At 40.6% G+C, this 27,022-nt stretch overlaps 2 protein-coding genes across 3 annotated transcripts; both read right to left on the bottom strand.

Annotated features, from left to right (window-relative positions):
- Positions 1 to 76: 76 nt before the first annotated feature.
- LOC131669650 (proteoglycan Cow) lies at positions 77 to 18,524 on the bottom strand. 2 transcript variants are annotated; one of them, XM_058944688.1, is made up of 10 exons: positions 18,136 to 18,524; positions 6,838 to 6,895; positions 6,556 to 6,658; positions 6,105 to 6,233; positions 5,493 to 5,638; positions 4,953 to 5,101; positions 4,620 to 4,815; positions 4,351 to 4,510; positions 3,932 to 4,158; positions 77 to 3,640 (listed from the first exon to the last, which is right to left on the bottom strand). In XM_058944688.1, exons 1-10 carry the CDS (start codon positions 18,253 to 18,255, stop codon positions 3,522 to 3,524), a joined length of 1,407 nt encoding a protein of 468 aa, XP_058800671.1. In that variant the 5' UTR covers positions 18,256 to 18,524; the 3' UTR covers positions 77 to 3,521. The 2 variants fall into 2 exon arrangements, with proteins under 2 accessions (XP_058800671.1, XP_058800670.1); XM_058944687.1 differs by having other exon boundaries at positions 4,351 to 4,513; positions 18,136 to 18,523.
- Positions 18,525 to 21,515: 2,991 nt separating this feature from the next.
- On the bottom strand, positions 21,516 to 25,374 carry LOC131669648 (double-strand break repair protein MRE11). The gene is made up of 12 exons (XM_058944685.1): positions 24,794 to 25,374; positions 24,370 to 24,538; positions 24,164 to 24,300; positions 23,900 to 24,090; positions 23,611 to 23,827; positions 23,279 to 23,536; positions 23,128 to 23,209; positions 22,926 to 23,070; positions 22,690 to 22,853; positions 22,445 to 22,577; positions 22,074 to 22,364; positions 21,516 to 21,995 (listed from the first exon to the last, which is right to left on the bottom strand). Exons 1-12 carry the CDS (start codon positions 24,954 to 24,956, stop codon positions 21,936 to 21,938), a joined length of 2,010 nt encoding a protein of 669 aa, XP_058800668.1. The 5' UTR covers positions 24,957 to 25,374; the 3' UTR covers positions 21,516 to 21,935.
- Between the last annotated feature and the right edge of the window lie 1,648 nt (positions 25,375 to 27,022).

Raw genomic sequence — 27,022 nt, 5'->3', positions numbered from 1 at the left:
ATATTACCTCTCTGAAAAGTCTGTATTTTATTATGTTTTGTTTAGTGAGTTTCGTATAAACGATTTTTTTTCTACAACAATATTTATTTTGTTTATTTATCAAGATTTCTTACAGCCATTGAAACATACATAATTACTTAAATAAATTGACGTGCGAGATAGCCCGGAATGAAATGTCAATTTTTTGCGCACCTTATAAAAACAAGTTACAATTTAAAATTCGAAAGCTTGTACATAATATATCACGAATATTATAACGTAATAAATAATTTTTGTGCATAAAAAATCCTTATCTATATTAAAATAAATATTTTATTTTAAAAACATTCAAGTTAAACAACTAAAATATCGATTTTCGTTAATTTGATAAAACTGTTATAATTTAAGATTCCGCAATAAAATATTCTTTATGAAAGTAAAACTAAACAGACAATTCAAAAGTACGATATATTTTAGGCAACATGTTACATGTATGTATTTTGTGACAAACTAATCGAGTATTATCATACTGTACAGAAAAATATATAAATTGAAATATGTAAAAGAAAGTTGGAGGAATATTTTCCATTATGATGAGTGTATTTACTGTAAGAATAAGTAGATATACCGGAATGTTAGTAGTTAGTAATAACGTTATCTTATAAAATTAGCTGTGTATATTACAGCAATAATGAAATAACTGTTATAATTTCTTTATTGGTATGAAATTTTTGCGCTCCATATATCAAGCAAAAACTTGCACAGTCGCAAGTACAGTAATTGAAATATTATGACTTATATTGATCTAATTGGTGTTTGGCTACACGAGTTTTCTATTATTTGTTTTTTATATTTATTTTTAAAGAAGCTTGGAGGGTAACTATTCACATAATCACATTGATATCATCTACAGATTATACATAGTGTGTATGTACTCTATATAATCGCTACGTTTTTTTCAATAATTTTTTTTTTCATATTTTACCACGTTTCACCTTAGGTAAAAGAGTCGAGTAAAAATGTTTATTGTTATAACGAATGCAGACGAACCACGACATCGCAATATTACTCTTCCATGTGCTTGTCTTTCATCGCATATTTACTTCGTCTTGTAAATATTTTTTCAGTATTTTATCCGTATTTTTTATTTAATCATGAAGCTCGTTCGATGTTAAATACAATAATTTTTGTGTAAAATCTTGTCTCAAAAAAATGCGGACATTCTTTAATGCTGACGCAATGTATGTATGTACTATCGTTAATCATAGAATATTTTGATGAGGATGGAGTCAAATCGCTCTGAAGAAGAGCACGAAAACAGCGGTCGGTCCCAGACACATAAATTTCATCTCTAATTTCGAACAAGTTATTTTTATTATTTTTTTGGTTGATTTATAATGTAAATTTTATGTAAATATACGAAAGCTGTTTTTTTATCGTCATAATTGTAACTACAATCGACAATTAGCGAGTATGAAATAGTTTGTTTTTTACGGCATAATATGTATATCTTACACTAAATTCAAGTCAAGACTGACATTGAGAAGAAAGGTCACGTTGTTAAAAAAATATCATAAATACATTGTCATGGAAAAATTTCATGATTGCAAATGATCGAATAAAAAAGCGATTATTTAAGATTTTAATCTCAAAAAATGATCAAATAGCAGCATCGTTAATGTTGCAATTGAAACTATATGATGCTTCAAACAATCGATGGATCTTTCCTCTTTCTCGGCCAGTTTTGACTTCGTGGTCGACATCGTAATCAATGAGTTGTAAGATCAAAGAACGTTTGGAATGACTCGTTTTTATTTCATTATCATTCAGAATGATCTTTCACGTTTGATAATAATTCTGACTTATTAAACTATTCATCGTACGTGAATTTATATTGACGTTATTTTTTCTTAGTTTATGCTTGCCACAAATGATCAGCCAATAGTTTTCAGTTTAATTTCGATTTTTTGTCACACTTACTCCATATTCTAAATCTTTCCTTGCCTGATTTTTTAGTTTCTTTTGTCTTTTGTTTGGTTTATTCTTCTTTTTACGACAAATTGCTGTGTACGCGGAAGTTATCTAAATCATCCAAAGACAGCATTGTGCATGGAGGTACCATGGATGGTATTCTTTTTATAACAAACGTTTCATTTCTAAAAGTTTCATGTATACAAATATTGCTATTAGGCTTTATCAAATTATTCAGAAACTTACAAATATACGTATAACATCCGAAAATGTTTTTCAAATTTACCAACTAATTTGACAACTCAAAATAATTCAACAATTTAACAAAAATAAAAATACATCATAACTTCAAGTATAGTTGATTCGTCATTAAATAGTTTATAAATTAATTGACTTTTCATTTGAAGTCTTGATATTCGTTAAAAGTATTTCGATTCTTGAAAAATCCAAATAAACATTAATTGTTTTTTATTAAATAATTTTTACAAACGTATTTTCGAAAACAAATATTAAGCTAAATATTATTGCTGTAATAACATGTACTCTATGCAATCGATAATATTGCGTGATCTACAATCAATAAATCGATGTGGACGTTTTTTATTTTGGCGTAACTAATAAAAAATATCATACTTATTATTCAATTAAATTAATGTTATAAACAATCTTAAATCAATAACATTATGTTTATTGAGGACGAAAATATAGAAAAGCACTTTCTAAATATCGAGGATGCATCATTCGATCTTTACATGCTATTATATCGGTTAACAAGATGATATAAAAACATTATTTGCTGGTATGTATATAAAGATTATTAGTTTGAATATTGTTGCTGCCGAGCAAACATTGACAGCAGAGCTTTCTGTAAGTACGTTTCCGTTTTTGCCATGTAAATGTTCGTATGGATTATTATTGCACCGCGCATAGTCGTTCGATAAGAACAGCTAGATCGTATAAAAGTAATTGAAATAAAACTCGTGAAAAAGTAAAAATAAATTGTGATATGCCATAGACGGAATAAATACTTTAATAAAACAAATGAATAAAACATCAATGAATTCTCAGAAATACAGTTGGAAAAATATATAAAGCATAAATAATTATTGCGATAGTCGGTTGAAATGAAATGAAAAATAGAATAGTCAATAATAAATATCCGATTGAAAAAATGTAGGTCGAGCCAGATTATGTGATGAGTATATAGAAAGTAATTGCGCCTCGAGGTACCTCCAGTCACAAAAACATATATTAGCTAGCGACGGAAAAGACGGGACAAAGGCATTAAATGTCTGGCTATTTATATAGAATATCGTTAAATTAGCGAGAAAATTAGCTCGGGTCTACAGATGTGCAAGTAGCAGCTAGCTACGTAGGAGTAGGAGCTCGCATGAGCTAACTCTTGTGCGCGCGCGCGCGCGCACTTATACTGGCTATTCAATTAGTGCCAGAGAGACTGCTAGGTCAGCACAATTTGCATTTACCACAAACAAACACGTCGCGCCTTAACCTACGTCATTCTGTTTTCCCTTCTTTTACAGCTTACAATTATTGTTACGGCTATTTTCTCTCTAAAAATCTAGGGGAAGATCTGCGGAACCCTCGAAGTCTCCTGCCGAATCTTCGTCGTCTTCTAAGTCGACACTATTTGTGTTTAGGCCGCCACTACTTATCTTATTCACGATTGAATCTGAGGAATGAAAAGTGATGCATTTGATCAATGACTTGGATGGCAATCACTCGCGCACTACGTGACTGGCTGACATTGCTAAACTCGATTACGATAATGAAATGAGAGAGAGAGAGAGAGAGAGAGAGAGAGAGAGAGGGCGAAGGTCGACGTATAAGTATAAAATAGCTTTGGATCAATAGACGCTGAATGAAGCAGGCACAAGTGCAGAAAATATTTGAGTGGCGCTTACAGGTAGAGCTTGGAACATTGCCAGTCCGAATGCACGAGGCAGTAGATGGGTGTACTCACCGCAGTCGGGCTTGGAGCCCCTGACACGAGTTCCGGCGAACTCGATGCCGTGCTGATCGACGCACCAGCAGAGGTTGAGGCCCCGGTGACACTGGGTGCTCTGGTAGTAGCCCCGGGAGTCGCAGCTGGGTGCCACCTCGACCGAGGAGCGTCGGCGCACCGCCGCGCACGGCCTCTCGGCCTTCGAGAAGCAGCCGCACCACTCGGGCCCGCTCACAAATATGTCACTGTGGGCAACGGAAAGAGGGCCTGAAAACGCCGCTGGCAGCGACAATGGTGGAGCCGAGCAGCCCTCTCGAGCGAGGGCGCAATTATTTACTCGACGATCCAGAAACACGTGGAATTGATCGCACGGCCGAAAACAAAGAGCAAAACGCAACGAGCAGAGCGAGAGATTGATGGGCGAATAGCAAACCTACCCGTCAACGTCGCAGGCATCGAGGAAGGGCTTCAGGCACGGCTCGTTCTGGTCGTGTTCCAGTCCGTAGAGCTCCAGCAGTGATATCTTGCCGTCGCCGTCGGTATCCAGATGGCCGAACATCCACCTCACCTCGCTCTGGCAGCCAATCGGGAAGTGACCTGCTGCACGAACGCACTCCCGTCGATAAGAGCGATAAGAGCGCGCAAGTTGTGGGTGATCGGGCCGCTCGGGCCACTCGGGCCGCTCGGGCCGACTGGCCGAACATACCTCTGGGCTTGCTGTGCTGGCGCCGGTGTTTCGAGTCGGCCATGACCACGGAGAACCAATCCAGCAGCCGATTGGCCATCGCCGGCCGCGACGAGGCTGGGCAGTCGGTGCCGCTGCTTCGCGGCTGCGTCGATTTCTTGTCCGTCACCTCGTTGCTCATCAGCTGCTTGTCGTCCAACTTTAGGCCGTTCTGGTTCTGTTGGCACAACATCGATACCTAAAGCTACGTGCTCTTCGACATCGATCGCGAGGCCTACTTATCAATCTGGCTGAGCGCGACCAAACAGACCGCGCCGTCGCTTAACAGGAGAAAGCCGCTAACGGCGCACGTACCTTGGCCCGCTTCGAGTACTTGAGGTACTGATAGTGGTGATTGTCATAATTGAAGTCTCGCGGAGTCAGAGTGATGTCGTGGTTGTTCTTGCCTTTGGCCTGCCCAGACTTCTGTCGCTGCTTCTTCGAATGGGCGCGAGAATCCGAATCTAGAGCGAGGAACGAGACAACAGTTTGAAGGAGATCAGGCGCGCGTATCAGCCGCTGCTGCTGGCGCGGACCGGCGGACGGCATGAGCAAAATAAAAAATTTCAAGTGAAAGCTCGAGCTGGCGGGCACCAGCAGCAGCGCAAAGCACGCACAATCAGTGACGCGCTGTATCTGAATAACAAATTTTATTTGTAGACTCGGCAGCGTCTCCTCGGCCACAATTTCATTTTAATTATTCAAAGCTTTTGTAACCGGCGGCATATAAGCAAGCGGAGGCAAAGAGAAACGCCGAAGCGCAGGCGGACTTGGCAAGGCGGACGAAGAAACGGCGCCGCGGCGCCTCAATGTATACCGTAGTGGTTGGGATTTCGCATGAATTTTCCAACTTACGCTTGCAGGGGCAGAAACCGGAGCAGTTCATGAGAACGGAGGTGTGATGAATGCAGTTGTGGTATTCCAGGCGACAGGGCGAGCTGTAGGTACGGTTGTCGCTTCCGCACAGGAATATCGGTTTCACTACGGGACACTCTTGGCACCTGCAACCACCGACAGAAATGTAGCTTGCTCGTATCTATGCCCGTATCTCGGAGAGGAGATCGACAAGCGGCATTTTCACACTACTACGCTGCTTGCCTCTACACCAATCGCGACACTCTATACCTCCGCATTCAATACTCTTTTTTTCCCTGCTGCTTCACTGTCATCGCACTTTTTCCATTCCGCGCGACAAAGTCGACGCTCAAATTGTCGATGCACGCATTTCTTATTCGGCACATTGGACAATCGAACGTGCATGCAAACTTTCATCTCTTCCGAAGCGAAACTCAAATTCAATGCGCTGACGAATTTTTTCATTTTCGCTTCTAAGATTCGACGCCCGCGGACTGCCATTTCATCTTCTTCAAGCTACTTTTTATGGAAATCGTGTGTTCGATATATATGCAACGATCACGTGCTCGGCGGATATCTATCTAACGTTCAATTGTTTGTCCACGAACTCACTTGGATTCGTCCAGATCTTCATCGTCGTCCTCCGAGTCGAAAAATGCGTCGTCGTCTTCGGAATCCACCGAAGCGTCCGCTTGGGCTTTGTGCTGTTGAACGGATTTTGACTTCGAAACTACGAAAGCTCTGTGAAAACGATTGGTAGAAGAAGAAAAAAACTCAGTCGTGTTCACGTGGAAAATAGAGAGAAACACGCGTCAAACTAAAGACGTTCATGCATCTAATATTGCTTTCATTGCATTGGCTTCACTACTCTCAAATTCACTCGAATTTCCCTTGAGAAATTCCTTTTGGCAATACTATTTTTAATTTCATGCGAATCTGGACTTGCGACTTTGGAGATGTAGTAGTAGCATTTCGCTAGTATTACAAAGCAGCGCGTCAATTAAAAATGGGCTCTAATCGGGAATTTTATAGCGCGTTTGTAAAGTGTTATTCTATATGGTACCTCGATTTGTGCAACTCTTTCTTGGAAACGCAAACCGCAGTGAAAGCATCTTCTAGCAGACAGATTTCAGACTTTTTGCAGTTCAATGGACGACACAGTTCATCTGAAAAATACATTTATACGTTTATTCATTCGATGAATAACGGCGGCAATTATTTATTCAAGTCAAAGTATGTAAATTGTTATAGAGCAACTCGAATAGCTAATTGAATTTGACATTTTTGTGCATAACATGATCAATTTTCTCGAGCAGATAAGTGAGAAATTTCAAGTTGGACTTACTATTGGGATCATGTATCCACCTCTTCTTATCGCCAGATTTCGTTGCTCTGAATTCGTCCTGAAAGCAAGCGAAGGATAAAAATGTTGTAACAGTCAATTCCTTCTGTGAATCAGCGTTTTCACTGGGAGGAGATTCTTAGGAAGCAAGAGGAAAAAGTTGGTGCGTAGAAAGATGGCTCGTGGAAGCGAAAAGGATAGAAAAATGATGGAACGATAAATACAAAGTAATTTGTGTAAAGATTGTTGTTGGTTTCGTTCCAAGTGAAAATGTTGTTTGACCAAAGGGGCAGATTGCGACAGTTGTACAACTGAATGTGGAAAAAGCGAGCAGGAAGAGGGAGAAAAAGGCTTTGCGCGAGATGAAAAGATGAATGAGAGAGGTAGAGAGAGAGAGAGAGAGAGAGAGAGAGAATGGGGAAGGTCGGTCTGGGGAGACGGGAGCAGCGGAAAGGCAGCGCGGGCAAGTGAAAACGAGGGCGGAGTGAAATTTTTGCAGCGCATGGAATGTGTAATCAGCTCTAACGAGATATGCAAGAAGAAGCAGCGGCGCGGAAAGAGTGGGTGGAGCGAGGGGGAGGCGAGTCGGCCGGCAGGCGCGCGCTCCGCTCTGGCGCGGGTAGTTTCAGTTTTTCGAACGTGCCGTCTGCCGCGTCGGAAGCTTGCTATAGTTAATCGCACGAAATTGTCAGAGAGCGAGCGAGAGAGGCGCGCGGGATCGATAGAGCGCCGCTCAACTCGAAACGACAGCTAGCAGCGGCAGCCAGACAGACGCTCGCAGCGCGAGAAGGCTCCGAGCAGATCGGATCCAGTGCAAACGCACCGCGACGTCCATCGGCCGCAAGGACACTCGACTGGCGCGTCAACACCGCTATCGCTTGCCGACCACCTCCATACATTTGCAATCCATCTACGTTCCTATCGATATTCCTCCTTTCCATTTGCAAGGGCTGTAGGCCGACGTAGACGTCGTTCCGTTGACTCGAGCGTCCAGCTGCGAGCGCACGTAGGCCCGGGCTTTGCGCGGCAGCGAGCTCGCGTCCAAATTACCGAGTGAGCCAGCGGCGACGCGAAAAACGGAACGCGGCCCAGCCGGCACGGCCAAAATAAGCTGGAAAAAAAAGCACGAGGGCGAGGCGAAACAAGCTCGCCTGACGAGACGTAAGTAAAAGTGGGAGATGGAGATAAGCGACAAATGGCAAGCCGAGGGGGGGCGCGAGTAAGCGCGCAACGCTGCGGCAAGCAAACGCAACGCTGCTTGCGTTCGTTTTAATTAGCTTTCAAAAATCAAGGGGCTTCTCTCTCCCTCTCGCTTTCTTTCTTCTTTCGTGGTCTTTTATTAGCTTCACGCGTACTTTTGCGCTGCTCGGTTACACCGAGAGCGGCGCTATGACCACGTAATTGGTCGGTCATTTTCTTCGTTCCGGAATAGTCTTTGATTGGATCGAACGAAAGGGAACGAAAGGATAGCCGCGCATGGATAATAATAATGCTAGCACGTGATTCGTTGGCGTTAAATAGTAGTGTCGCGAGTCTGGCGAGTCTGGGGCTTCGCTTCGCAAACGGTCTGCAAAAGGATTATTTCTAGAGTGCCTGACAGTATCTACAAGTATGGCTGCTTCTCGTAAGAACTCTTGCGAAAGTTCAGCGACAAACCCGTGTTCCCCTTTCTGCGCTCTGTAAAATCGTAATCTTCAGTTTGACCCTTGCCTCTTTGAAGAGACCTCTCGCTAATTGCCATTTTCACTTACGTTGTCAGCTTCGAAAACTCGGTTCGCGAAATCCTCTGATTAATGAAGATGACCTACTTGCAATAATTGCTCGGTCAAACAAAGTTGCCCGATGACTCATTTCGATGAAATGATAATTACGTTACAGAAGAATTGCCCTTGAGAATGAAGTGTGTCGACGAACGGCGCCTTCCTCGAAGGCACGCATTCGACGAGCATTGCAAAGATTATGCAAACGAGCCGACCGCGAGTCGCGCAGTCATATTGTGTGCAAGCTCGCAGGCCCAGCCTCAGAGAAGCCACGGCAATATGGGACATGCGTGGATGCGCTGGCGGCTGAACAAATGCCAAGAGCTGCGCGCCGCCTCGTTTTCCAGCAGGCTTGGCAAGATTCGCGGCTACCCACGCAGCAGCAGCAGCACGCGTTGTCTGCCTTGCCTTGGCACGTTACGCGCATGGCGCGGCACCCGTCCTCCGCGAGAGCTCGCTCAAGACCATTTCTCCTGCGCCGCTTATGGTTTCGCGCGCGCGCTCACTCGACACGCCGCCTGGTCCTCTGCAATTTCGTCGTGAATTTCACGAAAATTAGCTTTGCCAACTGCACTTGGACAGTGAAAGACTTCTCGTTGTTTCGACCTTCTCCGCGGAAGCGACTGTGATTTGCTTGTATTACGAGATGCGAGACGCGAAGCTGCGTTCGAGCAAGCGGGATTAAAAGAGCGTACGATAGAGAGTTAACGAACAATGGAATCGGCGCGCGAAAAAAAAAGAAAAAAGAGGAAATGGGCGACTGATCGAGTCGCGCGAACGAGTCTCTAAATTCAATTACGGAGTAGCAGTCGACATCGAAAGAGAAACACGAAATCGCTAGCTCATCCCTTAATAGCTTTTACTCGCGGCTGCATGCGGCCTATAGGTATATATATGTGTGTGTGTGTGTGTGTGTGTGTGTGTGTGTGTGTGTGTGTGTGTGTGTGTGCGGGCGGCTCGCAGCTGGGGGGCACTTCGTCTCCCAAGTTCCTTCTTTGGCCCATGTTGGCTCCGCGTTGCTATACATGTCCCCACGCGTATTCGCGCTCTCCGCCGCCGGTACGAGCTTTTTATCGCATCTCCACGCAGCCACACAACTTTGCTCTCAGTCTTGCTGTATTATAGATACACCGCGCGCATTTTCATTCGTTATACACGAGTAACCGGCTAATGTGTTTTGTATTACATCACCACTTTTTACGCCTCTCATTGCCTCTTTTATACTTCATTTTTCTCTACTGTGCTTGCTTGTATTTTTTCCTTTTATTAATGTTATAGTTACTACCTAAAGTCATCAAAGTCATACACCCGACCACTTTCACAAGGGTGACGTGATCGCATACGTGAACCTACGTACTTTTTATAGACTAATTGCTGTGATTGTTTCTTCGATAGTTATTTACATTGGAATGCAAACCCAACATAAATAATAATAGGATTATTATTCAATATCACACAGTTACTTGAATCGAAATATATCGAATATATCGAATATTATATCGAATAACCTGAACCAAACCCAACCCAACCCAACCCAACCTAACCCAACCCTGACGAGGACACCTGTAGCTTAATAATTATGCTGAAAACGTACACTAGTATTATTCATTAGCTAGGATGTTTTAAAAAGGAATAAACAATTATCTCGTACCTTCGATCGGCGTACACCGTTTTCAGCGCCCGCTCTCTCTTTCAGAGATCATTTTCAACCGCGTAAAACCTACAGTTCATCATTGTAAAGCTTTATTCAAATCACCCACTGATATGATCATATATACGAAAAATTTCATCTATATAGAACAAGCATGCTGCTATTCGATATTTTCGCACGAACAAATCCTCACTTTTCAATATAAATAAATAAATAAAGCTTTACATAAAAGTGAATGATGTGTATGGAGGTAATGTAGCGCGAATCGACCGAAAAAACAGCAATTGAATAAGATGTTTTGTTACGTCATTCGCGTTATGCCATCTAACTATATTTCATAAATTAACTTAAAACGACTGATAATGCAATAAGTTCTTCCTATTGAGCGTTTCCAAAAAAATCTATCTGAGGTCGGATAAAGCATCATGTAGCAAAATTCAAGTTAAAGCAAAATTCAATAATTTTAATGAAATTTTTGCCCGACAACATTTGGCTACTTGCCTGACTCAAGCGAGGCTGTACTACTTGCTTCCGTGCGGACCTCTCCGTATTGCAAGCAATGTCGAACTTGTCAATTATTCGTTGTGCTACTTTGAGCCTTAATAAATAACAAGACATAAAATAATCATGTGGTTTTTGTTGAATAATACCGAAGGCGACTCTTGCACCAAATTGTGCTATACATAATGTAAATTGTTGCACGTAGTCGCTAGGCCTAAAAATAAGTATATCGGACGTTCGAACGTTTGCTGGATATACGTTGATGCGTTTACGTGGAGCTTGTTCGCAGAGGCGAAAAAGTGCATAAAGTGCAAAATGGAGTGATGCTTGTGAAAAGACAATATCCAATCTGACTGAGTGCAAAATCTTGTAGACGTAGCCCGATCGATAATCATCCAAACCAAGTTTCCCGGCGAGTCAGTCAAGTTTTTGTGTTTGATTTGGACCGAAGTGCTCCTGCTACGAGAAATCTTTTGTACTTGATCGTTGCCATCGGTGATCGAAGCCGAAATGCTCGATCGGACAGCCGTAGGCGCGTGCATTGCACGTGCGTACCTAGTGTACGATGATAAGCTGATCGAGGCAGTTGGTCGTTTGAGTTTGAGTTGCACGCAGCGTCAACCTGCAGTAAATGTAACCCAATTGAATTGTTTACTGAAACGGTTACTCTTGGGAAGTTGCGAAAGATGTCGCACAGTCTCGAGACTGGTTATAACGCCAAGTTTTAACGACTTGTAAACTTGACTCAGACGCCTCTCGCACGGCTCAGCTAACTAAATACAAAATACGAAGTGCTCTCGTTAGATGCACGCACTAACTTGCCATTCTTAATGGGTTGGCAAGCTTATACGTATGTACACCTAGAACAACTGTTGTCTTGAAAGAACCGAGCTCGACGCGCGATCAATTGCAAACTTTCTTCTTTGGATTTTTGGATTACGTATCCGAACAACCGACTAGTCCGCGAGCGTGCGGAACGAGTCGTCGGGGAGGCAAACAGATTCGCGGAATTAGAATGTCGCCTCGCTGCGAGCGGCGTTTCATTCGCAATCAGAGGCCTGCACATGCTTTCGGAGCCAGCCGTGCTCGGTGCGGCAGATGCGCCAGTTTCCAGTCGCGAGCGAGAACGACGCCGAGGGTACGATGCAGCACGTGCGGCGCGAATCCTGCCTCTGCGTGCGCTTGGCTTGGCTGCCGCGCGGATCCTGGCGCAGGAAACCCAACCGAGCCCCGAATATCCAGCTGTTACGTCGGCGCCACCGCGGCCAAATGAAACGCCAGGCAAAGCCTCGGAGCTGGCGACTGCGTCCGAGCGCGAGGCAGGGGCGTGTCCGTGTCCGTGTCCGCGACTCCGAGACGACGCAGCGCGCTCTCGCAGAGCCACTTGTCAGCCAAATGCCCGTTTGCCCTTTTGCCCTTTTGTTTTACTCGCCAGCAGACGACCATTACCGCTCGCCTCTTCGCCCCGTGCAACTTGTACCGCTGACTCTTCACTCTGGTCTCCAAGCGAGCTTCGTGGTATCCTCGATGCGAATGTTTCTTCGCTTTCGTGTCGGCCTGTTCGATGATTTTAGCCGACCAAGCCCGCTAATAAGCATTTACTTTCAGCTGACAAGTTATAATTTAATACTCGTTGACGAATGGCTTGTACTGCAGCTGCACATGAAATGTGCTTTGAAAGTCAGCGCGACTGCAAATGATGTTGGTTGTATGTCCAAATGTTAGCGAAAAGGATTATGAAACGGAGCGCAGATCGAGCTTCATTTCGCAAGCTGGGTAAATGGCATCGTCGTTAGCTCGATAAATCTTTTCGCAGCGTATATCAGCCACGGACTTTTGAAGGCTTTAATGCAGTCGAGTATGAAATAATGTCGATAATGCGAGGCGGCGGCCTGTAACTGACGTTTACAGGAGGAACGTGGAACTTTCAACGATGGACAGCTTATTTTTGTCGAATTTGCTTGAGTTGAGCAGCGAGTTATGAAGCCTGTTGTGATGCTCGGAGCTGAGCTAGGTTGACTAGGATGCGACCGCTAACTGCTATAACTGCAGCTTGCAGTCAGCGCCGGTGGCAGCTAGTCTATAAATTATCGTCTGAATTGCCGATTAGTAAGGACTATAAGAAGAATAACGTTAACTGGAAGAATACGCAGCGAATTGTGATTGGTAATATTTGCAACTCTCGCAATACACAAAGCTCTAATCGCGGCGCTGAGGCCGATCGAGGAGTAAAAATACGTTTGGACGGACGCGCGTAAAAAGGACGAAACAGCCAAACCGCACGCGCATCGCCGCTCGTTTCGCGAACTTTCGATCGCGCTGCGCGCTGCGCGCAATTATCGCTCCGGCGACAAGAGCGCGATAAGTGCTGCGGCGCGCCCGATCGATTCTTGCGCCGGAATATCCTCCGCAACTCCTTCCTCCACTATGGCGCCTATCCCGTCGCGGGTATATCGAGCTTTTAATCAAGCCCCCCCCCTCCACTTGCCTCCCCCTCGGCACCGCTTCACGTGTATTTCGCATCGAGGCCCTTTCTGCAGCTGACAGCGCTTTTTGCCTCTCTGTCTGCTACCGCCGCGGCAATATCTGCATTCATCACGCGGCAGCGGCGGCCTTTGAATCGCTAATTCTGACGAGCCTGCAAACACGGACGCGCAAAAACAGCGGGGAACGTGGAGGATGCGTTCCGCGGCGGAGAAGCGGCAGTGGCAGCCCGGCGGACACGGAAGGAACGAGGAGGCTGGCGGGGGGGGGGGGGGGGGGCACAGAGTCGCCGGCCCGGCGGGCGTCTCACGGTCTGCCCAATATTTCACCCCCGCCCACGCCGACGCGCGTGGCACATTCGACGGGACGCGACCTCGAGGAGGAGCAGGGCTCCAAGTTTGCGCGCACAGAGCTTGTTTTTTAATGCGACTTACGGCCGATCGATTTGCACGTCGAGGCCAACTCCGAAGAAACTGTCGACACGCGCACGCACACTTGTCCATTCGTCGTCTCTCGGATAGACTAGGAGCATGCCTGGAAATAGCGCGGCGAACGACGTCGAGACGAAAATCTGGGCGCCGGGGAAAAGCTCGGGCGCTCCTTGCGACGCGCGGGCCAAATTGAACATTGACCGAGAGCTGAAACTGTTCGACTGGCTCGCTCGCGCGACTCGGCTACCAAGTTAGCCACGAAAATGAGAGGCAGGCCACGGGAAGATTGTCCCGACGGCATCGAAACTCTTTGACAGAGCAGCTTGCGGATGGGGCCAAACAGCCTTGGGCTAGAATAAACTTGGGCTCGCTGCCGGCCCTCTTCTTTGCTCGCTCGCTTCGTGCCCCTTCGCCTCTCGTCCTGGTCCGCGTTTCCTATACAGCTTCCAACAAATACAGCCGCCAAGATTATTACTGCGCCTTCGAGACTCCGCTCATCCACGTGCCGCGGGCGATTTCTTACTCGCTCTATACTTTTCCGCAGCTCTACTTTTCTTTTTACCTCGATCGATCATAACTCCCCCGTTAACCTCATTTTCCGGCCTTTCTGCTCTTGTAAATAGTATGCCTGCCAAATAGCCTCCAATTTCTATTTCGATTGTTCGTTGTGTCATTGTTTTCGATGTACCCACAAATCAATTTATAGTCTCTCAAGTTGTTCGCTCGGCACTCTTTCAAGCAGTTCATCTGCTCGCTTACATTTTCAGCCCGTTTGATGACAATGACACCAGTTATCGAAGCGACTATCCGAATGGTTCAGCTTACACGCAATTTGTATCGCATTCATTCGCATCTCAAATACTTTCGGTTGCGAATTGCGGGGCAGGGTTCAAAACCGTGACATTCGAACTTTCGCGTGGCATTAATCAGTCTCCCGTTGGAAGTGCCAGCACGTCGCTCTTTTTCTCCATTATAGTCATCATTCGTCCACTATCTCGTGCACGACAACGCCGTTTAGTCAAACAACGACACCTCGGTAAATTTTCATTTTGAGATTTTCTAGAATACTCGTTCGAAAACCGATTTAGATGCGCTGATGACCGTGCAGCACGCGTGAAAACTTTAGTGAACACGCGACAAATTGAACTTTCTAAAGAGCGACAACTCACCATCGAAGTAAAGGCAAAAGCGCGAGTTTAAAAGTCTACTTCCTTCTGTGTGTCCTTTCTGTTTTGTACAAGTTATTACAAGTTTCGACAGCAGAAATTGCTTAATGATTCGAGAAATACGTCAAAGTTTGAAAAAAAAAAAATTTACCGTCAAAATCAATCTCATGAACGTTCAAACTGAACGTTTTACGAGTTGTTACGGAAACCTGCTTGATTATTCCTATCAAGTTAATATTTGCGAATCGACGTGGAGCGCGATAATTTTGCGAGGTCTCGCTGTACGCGTCATTTGACAAGCATAATCGATTATCGTAAACTTTCTCGAAACGCCTTTTCAGGAGCGGAGAGTTTCGAAAACCAACGAGGTCGCCATTGCTTGGACGGACCTTTTCTGGCACGGTCATCCGACTCGTCTCATTTGATTTGGGCAAAATCAGATTACACAAGGTTCAATTGAGTTGACGTAGAAAGCAGAAAGCTCGCGGACCACTGAGCAGCTGGATAAAAACCACTAGCCAAATAATGGCTGGATTATCCATTACCGAGGAGACGTGCTTAGGTAAGGCACTACGAGGAAGCAAAAAGGATTAGAGGCGTTAAAAGAGCATGGAACGCGGACGTAGCGATGCGGTAAATAATGGATCCGTAAGTGTTGACAGTGCGAAAAGGAGAGACGGCGAGGAGAGGCAGGGGCAGGGGCAGGGGCAGGGGCAGGGGCAAAGAGGCAAAACCAAAAGCAAAAGCGCGTCGCGGAAAGGATCGATAGCAAACGAGCGAGTCCGAGGTCAAAAGCACACGCGTAGAGCAGTATAGTCCGCGCGCGCACGGCGGCCAGCGAGGCGATCCCCTCGGGCGCGCCCGAAGCGCAGTCTTGCTGTACCGCGCCTGCACGCGGATATTAATATCAGCCGCCGCGCACGCATCCCTTATTTGCCAACTGGTCGGCAGTTCCGCTGATCCGCCGGTCCGCGCGCTCGTTCACGGCGAATCTGGCGCTCCGCGCGAACTTATTTACCTCGAGCACGGGCCGTCGCCAGCACAGGCGGCGCCGCGCAAGCCAGATAAGAGGACTACCGACGATGAATGTGCTTCGCTGCAGGTGCTTTGTGCCCGCACACCCATACCTATAATGCGCGTTGGACTTTTAGAGAGCGAGCGCCGCATCAACGCCAGCTGCTGTGTCGAGCTTCAATGCGGGCGTGCATCCCAGACGCTCGTACACACCTATTCAATGCCTTGCTGCTGCAGGCTCGCGCCGCACAGTCGGCCCGAGACTGAACGCGCCGCTCGCTTTATTGTTGTTTGTTCGCGAGGCGCCGATAACCCAGGCAGCGCTGCCGCAAGAAAGGCTTTTTATGCCTTAGCCAAGCGCCGATTCGCTATTTTCTCTCTCTCTCTCTCTCTCTCTCTCTCTCCCCTTTTTTCGTCCTCTTTGTTTTCGATGAAAAGACCTGGTGCCATCGAGCTACTCCCATTTTCACTCTACCTGTCAATTGTTACCGAACGTGTAACGCGTTATTTATCATCCTCAGTCACTGTGCACACCAGTTTTTATTGATTCTCGCTTCTTCTTCTAAATCATTCATACCAATTGAGCGCCTAAATAACTCACGTGCGGTTGCAGTTACCCTTACTGCTAAGATATTCGCGGAAGCGTTTAGATATTGACTATATGTTTCCACTTTTGGATGCCCTTAGACTGTGACGCTGTGAATAGTTTACGAGACGCGTTATACGAGAAAACCTCTACTTTCCCTCTTTAAATATTTGCTAATGTATATATTCGATAGACAAATGAAACGACTCGAGGTTTCAATTGCGAATAATACCGCGATGTATGCCGCAGCAGCTTGCACCTTCAAACAGCGCACAGTCAGTCCAGTACAGTCATTCAAGTCTTTGAAATGTCGTACAGTCGTCAAGTTTTCACGCAAAAACCGGAGAATCTGAATTGAATGCATCGCAGCATTTTAACGGAAGCTCTGATTACGCCATTCGGTGGATCGATCGGCAGCGCAAAAACTCGACTGAAATTGGCCGTCCCTCAAAGCATGAAAAAAAAAATCAAAGTGGCGTATTTGATTCGCCGAACCCGCGGTACCGTGTAGGCTGACTGCTGTTCACACGTTTTGCAGCGGGATCCTGCCCACGTGCCTTTACAACTATTGTGCATTCCGTGCGCGCACATACGTACATGCATAACACCAACGGGGAAGCACGCCCGAATATACACGCACAATTTTTACATCGGAGCTCGTCTGCCGCTGCCACGCTCCTGCCAATACGCTATTCGTTCAGCGTGAAACGCAGCCCACGATATTTGCTGCACGCCACGTAGGCGCGCATTAAAAAATCCATGCGTCAATTACAAAATTTGTTTTTCCAGCCGACAGCCCATCGTTACTCTTCTGTTGCGCGCAAATCGCATACGGGCTCCTATTTGATGTATTATGCAGCTTGCGCGACATTGTTCTTGACCGTTGAAAGCTCTTCTAACGATATCTACGTTGTCATCACTGCTCATTTCGATCGTGAATACCTCGAGCAATATCGCGTTAGCTCCAAGTTCACGGATAAACGTTTCGTATGAATCTGCTATCAGAACTGCTTTTCCACTTATTCCCATATTGACAATATATCACTCGCTTAACAAGCTTACGCATTCATCATGTCCTACGGATATCTGCCAAAACTGCAATCTTACCAATATCTTGCTACGTGTCAAATGAAAGCCGAGATTAACCATTTGAATAAAGTCCGAGAAAACCACCTACACATTCGTCGTCACGCTTGCAGAATACCAAATCAAAACTAACTTTGGAAAAGCAATTTCAGTTAATTAATGAAATTCTGGTAAAGGTGTCAGGAAATAACGCTGGTAATCTCGAAGGTGGCGGTGGCGAAAAGTGTGTGTGTGTGCGTGTGTGTGTGTGTGAGAGAGAGAGAGAGGACTCGCAATATGAATTTCCCCGAGGGAGGAATGAAACATAACAAGAGCAGTGGCCGCGCGAAAAAAATCCCAAGAAAATAAAGATTCCAATCCAAATTTCGGAGTACAGGAGCATCATAAAGTAAAGAAAGGCGCCGGGCGGGGGGAGGCGCACACACAACACGCGTATGCACGCACAGGCTCTACGAAAGCGGACGAGCAGCAGCGGCGCGGGCTGGAGGCGAGAGCCAAAAAAAATGGCGTGCCAGCGAGGAGTCCTGGTCTGGGTGACAAGAACGAAAGCTGGGGCACACGCAAGGCTTTCAAGGGCTTCGTCACAAGACTACGGATCACGGGGACACGCAAGGAAGCCTACCTCCTCGGCAAACTCAAAGTCCCCGTCGAATCTGCGCTTGGCGGCCTTGGCGTTGGCTGGCAGAAGTAGGCAGCAGCAGCAGCCGAGCAGCGTCGCCAGGAGTAGCCAGGAGAGCTTCATGTTGTCGCGACGCGCACTCGCACTTGCACTTGCACTCGGCCGGCCGACACTCGCTCGTTCTCTCGCTTGCTCCTTCTGCCTACGAGCGAGTTATCACTTTAACCTCCGAGTCCTGTGCTGCACGCGTCGGTGTTCGACGCTCGCCGTGAGCGGAACACTTGCTACGAGTGCGCTTTCTACTTGCGATGGGCGAGATCAAATACGAGAATCGTGCATCCAGCAGAGCAGACGTGGCCGAGGTCCTGCGCGACACTCGGACGATTGGTCACTGAGCAGCAGTGAGTCGGAGCTGCTAGTCTTGCGCCGCAGTGCTGCTCCGCTACGCGTTCGCTCTTGTTGTTTCGCTTCCAGAGAGAAACGCAAACGTTCCGCTCTGCTCGACCGTGCGCCGTCGCGACTTTCGCGTAAGGTGTGTTCAGGCGCCGCACATCTACACTCTCCTGTCAACCTACACACTACGTTCTTTCTCTCCCTCCGACATGCATACGCTTATACTCGCGCGTGTCCGCCATCCAATCACTATATAGCAGCTACATATATGCTGTATAGCGTTCAGCTGCGCGCGCATTTCCTCCGTTGCAATCTATTCATTCCCATCCGACATCTTCCGATTTCCAATTCTACTATCGGTGTTTGCCATCGAACAGCAAATTACAAGACTCGATGCATTTTTTAGTCAGGCTCCATCTCATTTGATTGGCACTTTGTCACACCTGCGACTTCTGATCGATCTTCCATCGTCTACACCATCTCAATGGCTTCTTCGAATTGTCGCTGCTGAGCTTCCGCGGTAAAAGACTACTAATTACTCAGCGAATTACTCCTATTTAATACCACTGTAATGCGAAATAGGCTTTGACTTAGTATTCTTTTAACATGCGAATCGATTACCAATTGATCACGAATGTTCGATCGAGATTCAATAAATTAATTATTCGTTCCACTCAGTCCCTGCGATATGTTAAAAACATTCCTAAATGTAGAAAGTATTGGTTTTTAGTAACTGTGTATTGAAAGTTTGCGAATCGATAGAGAATGCCCTTTGAATTGAAATATTGTTTTGTGTGAATATCATTTGAAAATCTAAGTCTTAATTTCATTATGATCAGCTTTTTCGAAGCGATTATAAGCGAAGTAAGCTTTCTATGTACGTATGGGTGTATCAATCAATGACAATCCATGATAGTGATCCTCGATGACGAAGGTGTACATCAAACGCAGTAATAGATTTAATTATTATAAAATAAAACGTAACAGTCATTCTACGGTGATCATTTACTTTGTATTAGAAGCAAACTTTTTCCTTGTTATTACACGATAATTTTTTTACTACATATATATAGAGAAACGTTGGAAATATCAAGTTTGCATAATAAAGTTAATGTTACGTGATTTCTTTGTTTTTAAGTATTTTTTTATAGTTCCATTTCATAAATTCCATTTAGATGTCTCTTACATGTATTGATTCAATTGGTTGCCTATGTCAAGGAGCAGCACAGAAAACCATTCCGTGCTTCGAATTCATGGTGTAGAAAAGTAATTCTTGCAACAGAAAAGCGGCTGACTCGAAATTTATTTTTTACAATAAATCAAAGTTATTTACCATTCAAGTCAATAATAAAATAAGATCAAGTTGCATGCGTATTCTTTTAAATGAGATATGCGCGAACATAAAAAATTTCACATTGAATAAAAAACTTCCTTCTTTTTTAAAGTCCGCAAAACCCTCGTTATTACCGCTCAAATCATGATCATTCAAACTGTTAAGAGCAAAGAACAAAATTAGTCAACAAAAAATTAAGGTTATTTACGTTGATAGTGCAAACGATCAATATTCCAGGCTCTAGCTAGGATTAAGTTTTTCATGAAGCTTATGTGTCGAGCGTATGTTTACCTATGTTTACGATTGTTTGAAATCATGAATAATTGTTAACAGATTTTTTTAAATTCATAATTATATTTCCAGTAGAGTGACTAATAGTCAGATATTATCTCACATTATTGAGTATTGAGTGAATTATACGAACAAGTCGGTCGTTAAATAAGATAATGTCTATATAAAGTGAGTTTTTTCAAAAGCTCAAACATCTTCAGTTTTCAAAACAAACTGGAACAATCAAAATACTAATTTAAATATCTATAATACTTTTTAAAAATGTTACAAATTGCATAATTTTAATATTTGCTCAACTAAAAAAACTCAAAGGTCAATAAAAATATTTAATAGGCTGGTACATAGAAATAGTCGAAGTAAAAAAGCTTTTACCTTAAAATAAAATCGTCTGTTATTCATTCCTACAGTATGTGTACATATAGAAATATTGGACTGAATATTTATATAAAACTCTCGACTCATTTCAAGTCCGTAAAAATCCTCGTCAGACGAAGTATTATTGTGTAACCATATTCTAAAAGCGCCAGTTCAATATATCAATCGAAATTGTCAAAATTGTGGAAGAAAAACGTTAATACTGGCCAATTGACGTTTCTGTACATGCTCACGTGTCCACCGAGAAATATTTAATTATTAATACCTTCATGCGACCAAATAGGTACATATAAATTTCTGCAAATACATAAAGCTTCCTTAATCAAAAGAAAAAAAAGACTAAATAAACATTAAAAATAAAATTAGTGTTTTAATACTGAAAATCTGTTATTAACTTCACATACGTACTAAAATACTGTAAAAAATAGATATTAATAAACAAAATTTTTTTCTATTTTCTTAAATTATGAAATATGAGGGACCGATATAATAATACTAATTCACTTAATTTAAATTACCTATATACATTCACGTATGGTACTCACAGAATTCGTAGGGAAACGTGTAGGTGTACATACTACATACTTGACGGATTATAACGCTGATTCTCCAATAGACATGAAAATCGTAGGCGAAAAGCAATTTCTAGTTGTTTTGCTGCTGCCAACTTGAAATGACAAATGCTTGACAACCTCAAAATGATTAGAGAAATTTAAATACAACTAGTATATTTCTTAATAAAAGTAAAAAAAATATTCAAATTTTTAGCTAATAGTTTAAAGTTGGAGTAATTTCGTTATCACTTTTAAGGTTATGTTGCATGAAATTACAAATTGGGTTATTTAAAATCCTTAAGTTAGCAACAATTTGTTGCGTACGATTTTCGTATCTATTAGAGAATTCAAAATCAGTCTATCTTCTAATACTAGACATTTCATGTGACTGTATATATTACATACTTTTTAATTAATTGCGAGATAATGCTTTTGTATTTATTTATTAGTAAAATTTGTTTAATATAAAATATTGAAATATATTTACTTTAATCTTATATATGAAAATACTATTTTATTTTATTTTATTTTGGGAGCGTTGATGACCTGAAAAAGAGAATATTAACACAATCAAAAAGTTACCAGTATCGGAATTTGTATTATAAAATTTTGAAATATAGCTGTTTATAATACTGTCGTCATGCAGGTAATGACAAAAATGATGTTAGGATATTGTTCATTAACTTGTCATGACTACCATAATATTAATAAGGTATTCATTCCCAATTAAAATATATAAATATACATATCGCTGTAAATGTTATTTCAATAAATTAATGAATAGACATTGAGTGTAGAAAATAGATAATAAATAATAGAAAATCCTATTTCTATTTTTTAATACCAACAAATTACATTCAATCTGAGTCTGAATCATCAATGGTTATATATCTTGGCATATTTCCAGTTTCAGATGGCTAAAAATATTTTAAAAAATTGCAATTTAAATTTTTTATAAGGAAAATAAAACAGTTTTACAATTGAACATAACTCACTTTTTTCCAGGACGACAGTAACGACTGCTTGCTGCCTCCTGAAGTAGTTACTTCTAATGCTGTTATATTTTTCTTTGATACTCTTCCACCTCTGGTTGCTTTTGCAGGACTATCTTTCACTTTGGAAGTAGTTGTTCCCCTTCCTCTACCTCGCCCTCTTCCTCGACCTCTTGTTTTTGTTGAGACAGAAATTTCTTCAGCTTTACCGTCGCTATCTTCTTCTCGCGATGTAGAGTTTTCCTTACTAACATCAGCTACTGCGCTATCTCTTGTATCAAAGAAATTTTTATCCTAATACACAAATTTATATGGCATATTCCAAATTTTCTTTGATAGCAAAATAAATTTGAAGAACTCTTTCCATAAAATACCTCTGTTTTTTCTTCTTTGTCTTTGTTTAATCTTGAATCTCTATATTTTTTTATAGCTTCAAGAATATCTTCTTTATTTTTATAATTAGGATTGTCTTTCATTAAGTAATTGACGGTTTTTTTTATTTGATGCCTAAAATTTAATCATTAAAGTTACTTTCATATATAGATGTGCTTTAAATTCTAGGTAAAAATAAAATATTTGAATTGCATCATAATTGTACATAATATTTGAAATATTTTACTTGACTAAATCGTGGAATGCTTTATTGTCATTTGCATTAACAAATCGTGTTAAAGCTTCATTTAAACCAGTTAATGATAATACTGTTAGCTTATTCATATTATTGTCTTGACTAAAATATTCAGTCATGCCGCCTTGAACTGTCCTTCTCCAGTCTCTATCAGTCTAAAATTGAGTATACAATTGTATTACCCATATATTTTTCAAAAACTAACAGGATAAGTAATGTACAATTACATCATCGAATCGGAAAATTTCAGCGATTTCCTCTAAATCTTCAACTTCTGCCTTAATATAATTTTTTTTCAACTTATTTGAACATTTACGAAAAAGAACCATGTCGTTTGGGTTGGCTGCTACGTGATAATATTTTTGCGATAATCTGAAAAATTTGAAGTACTACAATTGTAACCATAAAATTCAATTCATGAAGAATTACCTTAGAGGATCAAACAAATCTTGATCATCACTATAAAATACTCTTAATCTTAATAACGGTTTTTCAGGTTGTTGTGAATGTCCTTTAAAATAAAATATTTATAACAAAAATTAGTTTAGAAGAAATTTTATAAATGTAATATATCTTTAACCTGTCATTTGATCTGAAGCTTTAACAATCATATTATGTTCAATATAATTATCAATAAATTCTTCAACAGCTTCTGATTTACTTTTGAATTTGGATATTTCATCAGTGTGTTCATCCAAAAGAATATTATCGAAAACAAATGGTCTGACAGTATGTAATGGAACACATTCAATTTTAAATGAAGTTTTATAAATACTTAAAATTCCAACATGTTTTTTAACAGATTCTCCTTGAGCTAAAGATGTTGCCACTGGGCTTCCTAAACAGATAAATTAATTTGTTATAAATTCCATATAATTAATACTGATAAGCAAATTTAATACCACAAATTACCTGGTTGGGTGATGTAGTAGATGTTATTAGTAACTTCTTTCTTTATTTCCTCTGGAAGAATTCTACACTCATGCTCATGGCCCCATAGAACAAGATTTAAGAAATCTGGTAATTGATCTTCAGGAATATATGCATTTTGAGCATGTCTTGCTCTATTTTGATGCAATACAAAAATATTGAAAGTATCTTCAACTTGTTTAGGAACCAGCATATTGAACTATTTAGAAACATCATGCATAAGTTATTTTTATAATATAATTATACTATATAAGATAATTACTTATATTACTTTATCACTTCTCATCAATCTTGATAATCGTTGATCATTCATATAACTAAGACCATAAAGTGCTACAGTAGTTAAACCTTTACGAAGTAATAGAGGAGGTATTGTAACTTGTGTTACATCTGTCCATTTACCAAAATAGTTTATTAGACCTGTGGCAGATAAAACATCCATTGATCCAACAGCACCATAACCTAAGGAGAATATTTTTATTTATAAATTTTAATCTAAATATTGAGTATAATTGTTCAAAAAAAGTATTCATACTTGGATCATCATGATTTCCATGTATTGAAAATATAGGTATCCCAACATTTAAGTTTGGATCTTCATAATTAACTAACTTATGATCACAATGGCTAAAAATTTCTATTGGGTCGCTCAAGAACTGAATTTTTACAGGTCTAGGAGACACAAAAATATTCTGTACCTTACAATATCATGTATAGTAAAAAAATGGTGAACAAACTCACTTATCACTCAAACAATACTTTCTCAGTAAATTTACACATTTCATAACTACATTATGGGGTGGTTTTGCCTCATGAAATAAATCACCTCCTAAAAGTATCATATCCACATCTTTTTCTACAGCTTTTTGAAGAATTTCCTCAAAAGTTCGAAAGCTGTCATCTTCTTGAGCTAAACAAAATATTATTATTTTATATTATTTAAAAGAAATTATTTTGGTAATTATAATTAATATTTAAATAAATAAATACATTTTAATAAACATTAAAATAGATTTTAGTATAAATGTAGAACAGCACAACTCGCACGAAAAATCTATTTAAAGCAACATTAATTAATAAGCTAAATTTAATTTAATTAAAGCTTAATTAAAGTACATGTATTATACATAACATATGTGTCATATCATTTTAATAAATATATTACCTCTCTTTATCGTTTGTTCATAGCCTAAGTGAATATCCGTTGCAATTAATATATTCATAATGTTTTGATCAGTTCTATCATTGTCGTATTTATCCTCATTCACGACTTCTTGTTTTAATTCTTCATCAAATTCCATCTCCGATTCTCGTTCGCTGCTCGACATTTTACTATAATTTAATAATTTCTTTTTTCAAGAGTAAAAATCAAAGCACAACACAATAAAGAAACAACACCACGAACGCAGGAACGTTTCAGACTACGTTGCTACTGTTAGTACTGTTACAAAACGAAAGCATCTGATCTCTGATCTGATGTGAAATTTTAAATAAGTTTAAATTCGTCTTATTTTTGTTTAAGTGCGAAAATCAATTGTTCACCGGCCTATTTCGTGTACATACATACATACTATTGCTGAAGTCTTAAAAGTTAGCACTGAGATACTAATTTTTAGTTATTCCAGAAAATAATTATACTATTCTGATAGTTCACCATTGAAGCAATAAATTTTGTTATGGTATTTATTTGTTCGTTCACAAATTATCCCTTAAAAAGCAGACTAAGTTTCAGATGCTATATACCAGTACCCGCAAGTTCGGATTGGGTTAAATAACGATGATTCTTCCATTTATATTAAATAAAAATCGTAGGCAAAAAGCAATTTCTAGTGACTTTTCTGCTATTGCTAACTTGAAATGACAGATGCTTAACATAACTTCAAAATAATTAGACAAACTTGAATACAATTAGTATATTTTAATAAAAGTATAAAAATATTCAAATAGTTAGCTAATAGTTACGACCAAAATGTTACTTAGATTAATTATAATATCATAAAGAAACATTTGTAAGTTAGGGTAATTTTATTATTACTTTTGAGATTATGTTGCATAGAATTGTAAATCTAGATTATTTTGAATCCTTAAGTTGGTAGTAATTTGTTGTGTACGATTTTTATATCTATTTGTTATAAGTTAGTTCCCACCCTATACTAAAATTAGTTAAATTTCAGTTTTCTAGCTCCGTATAGGACGTACAAAAACTCGCGGGGGCTCATTTTAAGGAATAAGGCAATACCTTTTATATTTCGTTGGTTTTTTTAATTGAAAATCGCGGTTTTTACAACAAAAAAACTGAAAAATTTTTTAAAATTTTTTATCCCTCGTAAAAAACATCTAACTTTTAAAAGAATAAGTCAATTTTTTTTAATTAGGTGGAATGGATACGCATTTGTCTCCTTTTTAAAATGAGCGAAATAAAATCTATTTTTATAGAGCCAATAAAAAGTTACGTTCATTTTTCGTTAAATCACTTTTTTTCAAATTTGATTATTTTCGAACACATGCTCTGTGAAAAAAACTCCAAACAGGAAAAAAGATTGCTTTTGCATGTAGAATAAGTATTTACTAAAAAATAATTAAGTTGTGAAAAATATTATAATATACTTCTTATGCATTAAAAAATTGTGATAATAATTTGCTTGGTTATGAATTTTTTGGAGTAAATCTCCTAAATATAATTAAATAGCGATGTTCTTTTCAATAGTAACTTGAACTATTTTTATTAAAAAAATTTGTAAAAAAAAGTGGTAAAAAATGAAAAAAAATTTTTTACAAAACTTAATTTTTTTTATTAAATACTTATTCGACATGCAAAAGCAAACATTTTTTCTCTTTGGAGCTTTTCTCCATAGTGCATATGTTCGAATATAATCAAGCTTGAAAAAAGTGACTTTTTTAACAAAAATGAATGTAATTTTTTATTGGCTCTGTATAAATAGATTTTGTTCCGCTCATTTTAAAGAGGATACAAATGTGCATCCAATTCACCTAATTAAAAAAAATTGACTTACTCGTTTAAAAGTTAGAAGATATTTTCTTTACGAGGGGTAAATAATACAAAAAATTGTTCAGTTTTTTTAATGTAAAAAGCGCAATTTTCAATTAAAAAAACCTACGAAATATGAAAGGTATTGCTTTATTCTTTATAATCCCCGCGAGTTTTTCTACGTCCATTATAAACAGAGCTAGAAATCTTTGTATTTTGGGTAATTTTAGTATAGAGTGAGAACTAATTTATGCATGCAACTGTGTATGTATAAATACGAATATAAATATATGTATGCTAAAAGTGTTGCACACCCTGAGACGTATGCGCACTACTTTGACTATGACCGCGAACCTTTAATTATAATAGGCCAAAACAGTTTTATATTTTCAATGTGATAAACAA

This window comes from Phymastichus coffea, unplaced genomic scaffold (assembly GCF_024137745.1).
Source record: "Phymastichus coffea isolate CEN01 unplaced genomic scaffold, Cenicafe_Pcof_1.1 PCOF00095, whole genome shotgun sequence".
Lineage (NCBI taxonomy): Eukaryota > Metazoa > Arthropoda > Insecta > Hymenoptera > Eulophidae > Phymastichus > Phymastichus coffea.
Note: the sequence above shows the minus strand (reverse complement) of the source record. Positions and strands in the feature narration are given on the sequence as shown.

Excerpts from the sequence above, each read along its gene's own strand:
- LOC131669650 (XM_058944687.1), bottom strand. The coding sequence starts at position 18,255 with ATGAAGCTCTCCTGGCTACTCCTGGCGACGCTGCTCGGCTGCTGCTGC. Across the intron at positions 6,896-18,135 it reads ACTTTGAGTTTGCCGAGGAG|GACGAATTCAGAGCAACGAA; the intron begins GTAGGCTTCCTT and ends GCTTGCTTTCAG. Across the intron at positions 5,102-5,492 it reads CGGTTTCTGCCCCTGCAAGC|ATTCGGATTCTCGCGCCCAT; the intron begins GTAAGTTGGAAA and ends TCCTCGCTCTAG.
- LOC131669648 (XM_058944685.1), bottom strand. The coding sequence starts at position 24,956 with ATGTCGAGCAGCGAACGAGAATCGGAGATGGAATTTGATGAAGAATTA. Across the intron at positions 23,828-23,899 it reads GATTGATGAGAAGTGATAAA|TTCAATATGCTGGTTCCTAA; the intron begins GTAATATAAGTA and ends GTTTCTAAATAG. Across the intron at positions 21,996-22,073 it reads TACTGTCGTCCTGGAAAAAA|CCATCTGAAACTGGAAATAT; the intron begins GTGAGTTATGTT and ends AAATATTTTTAG.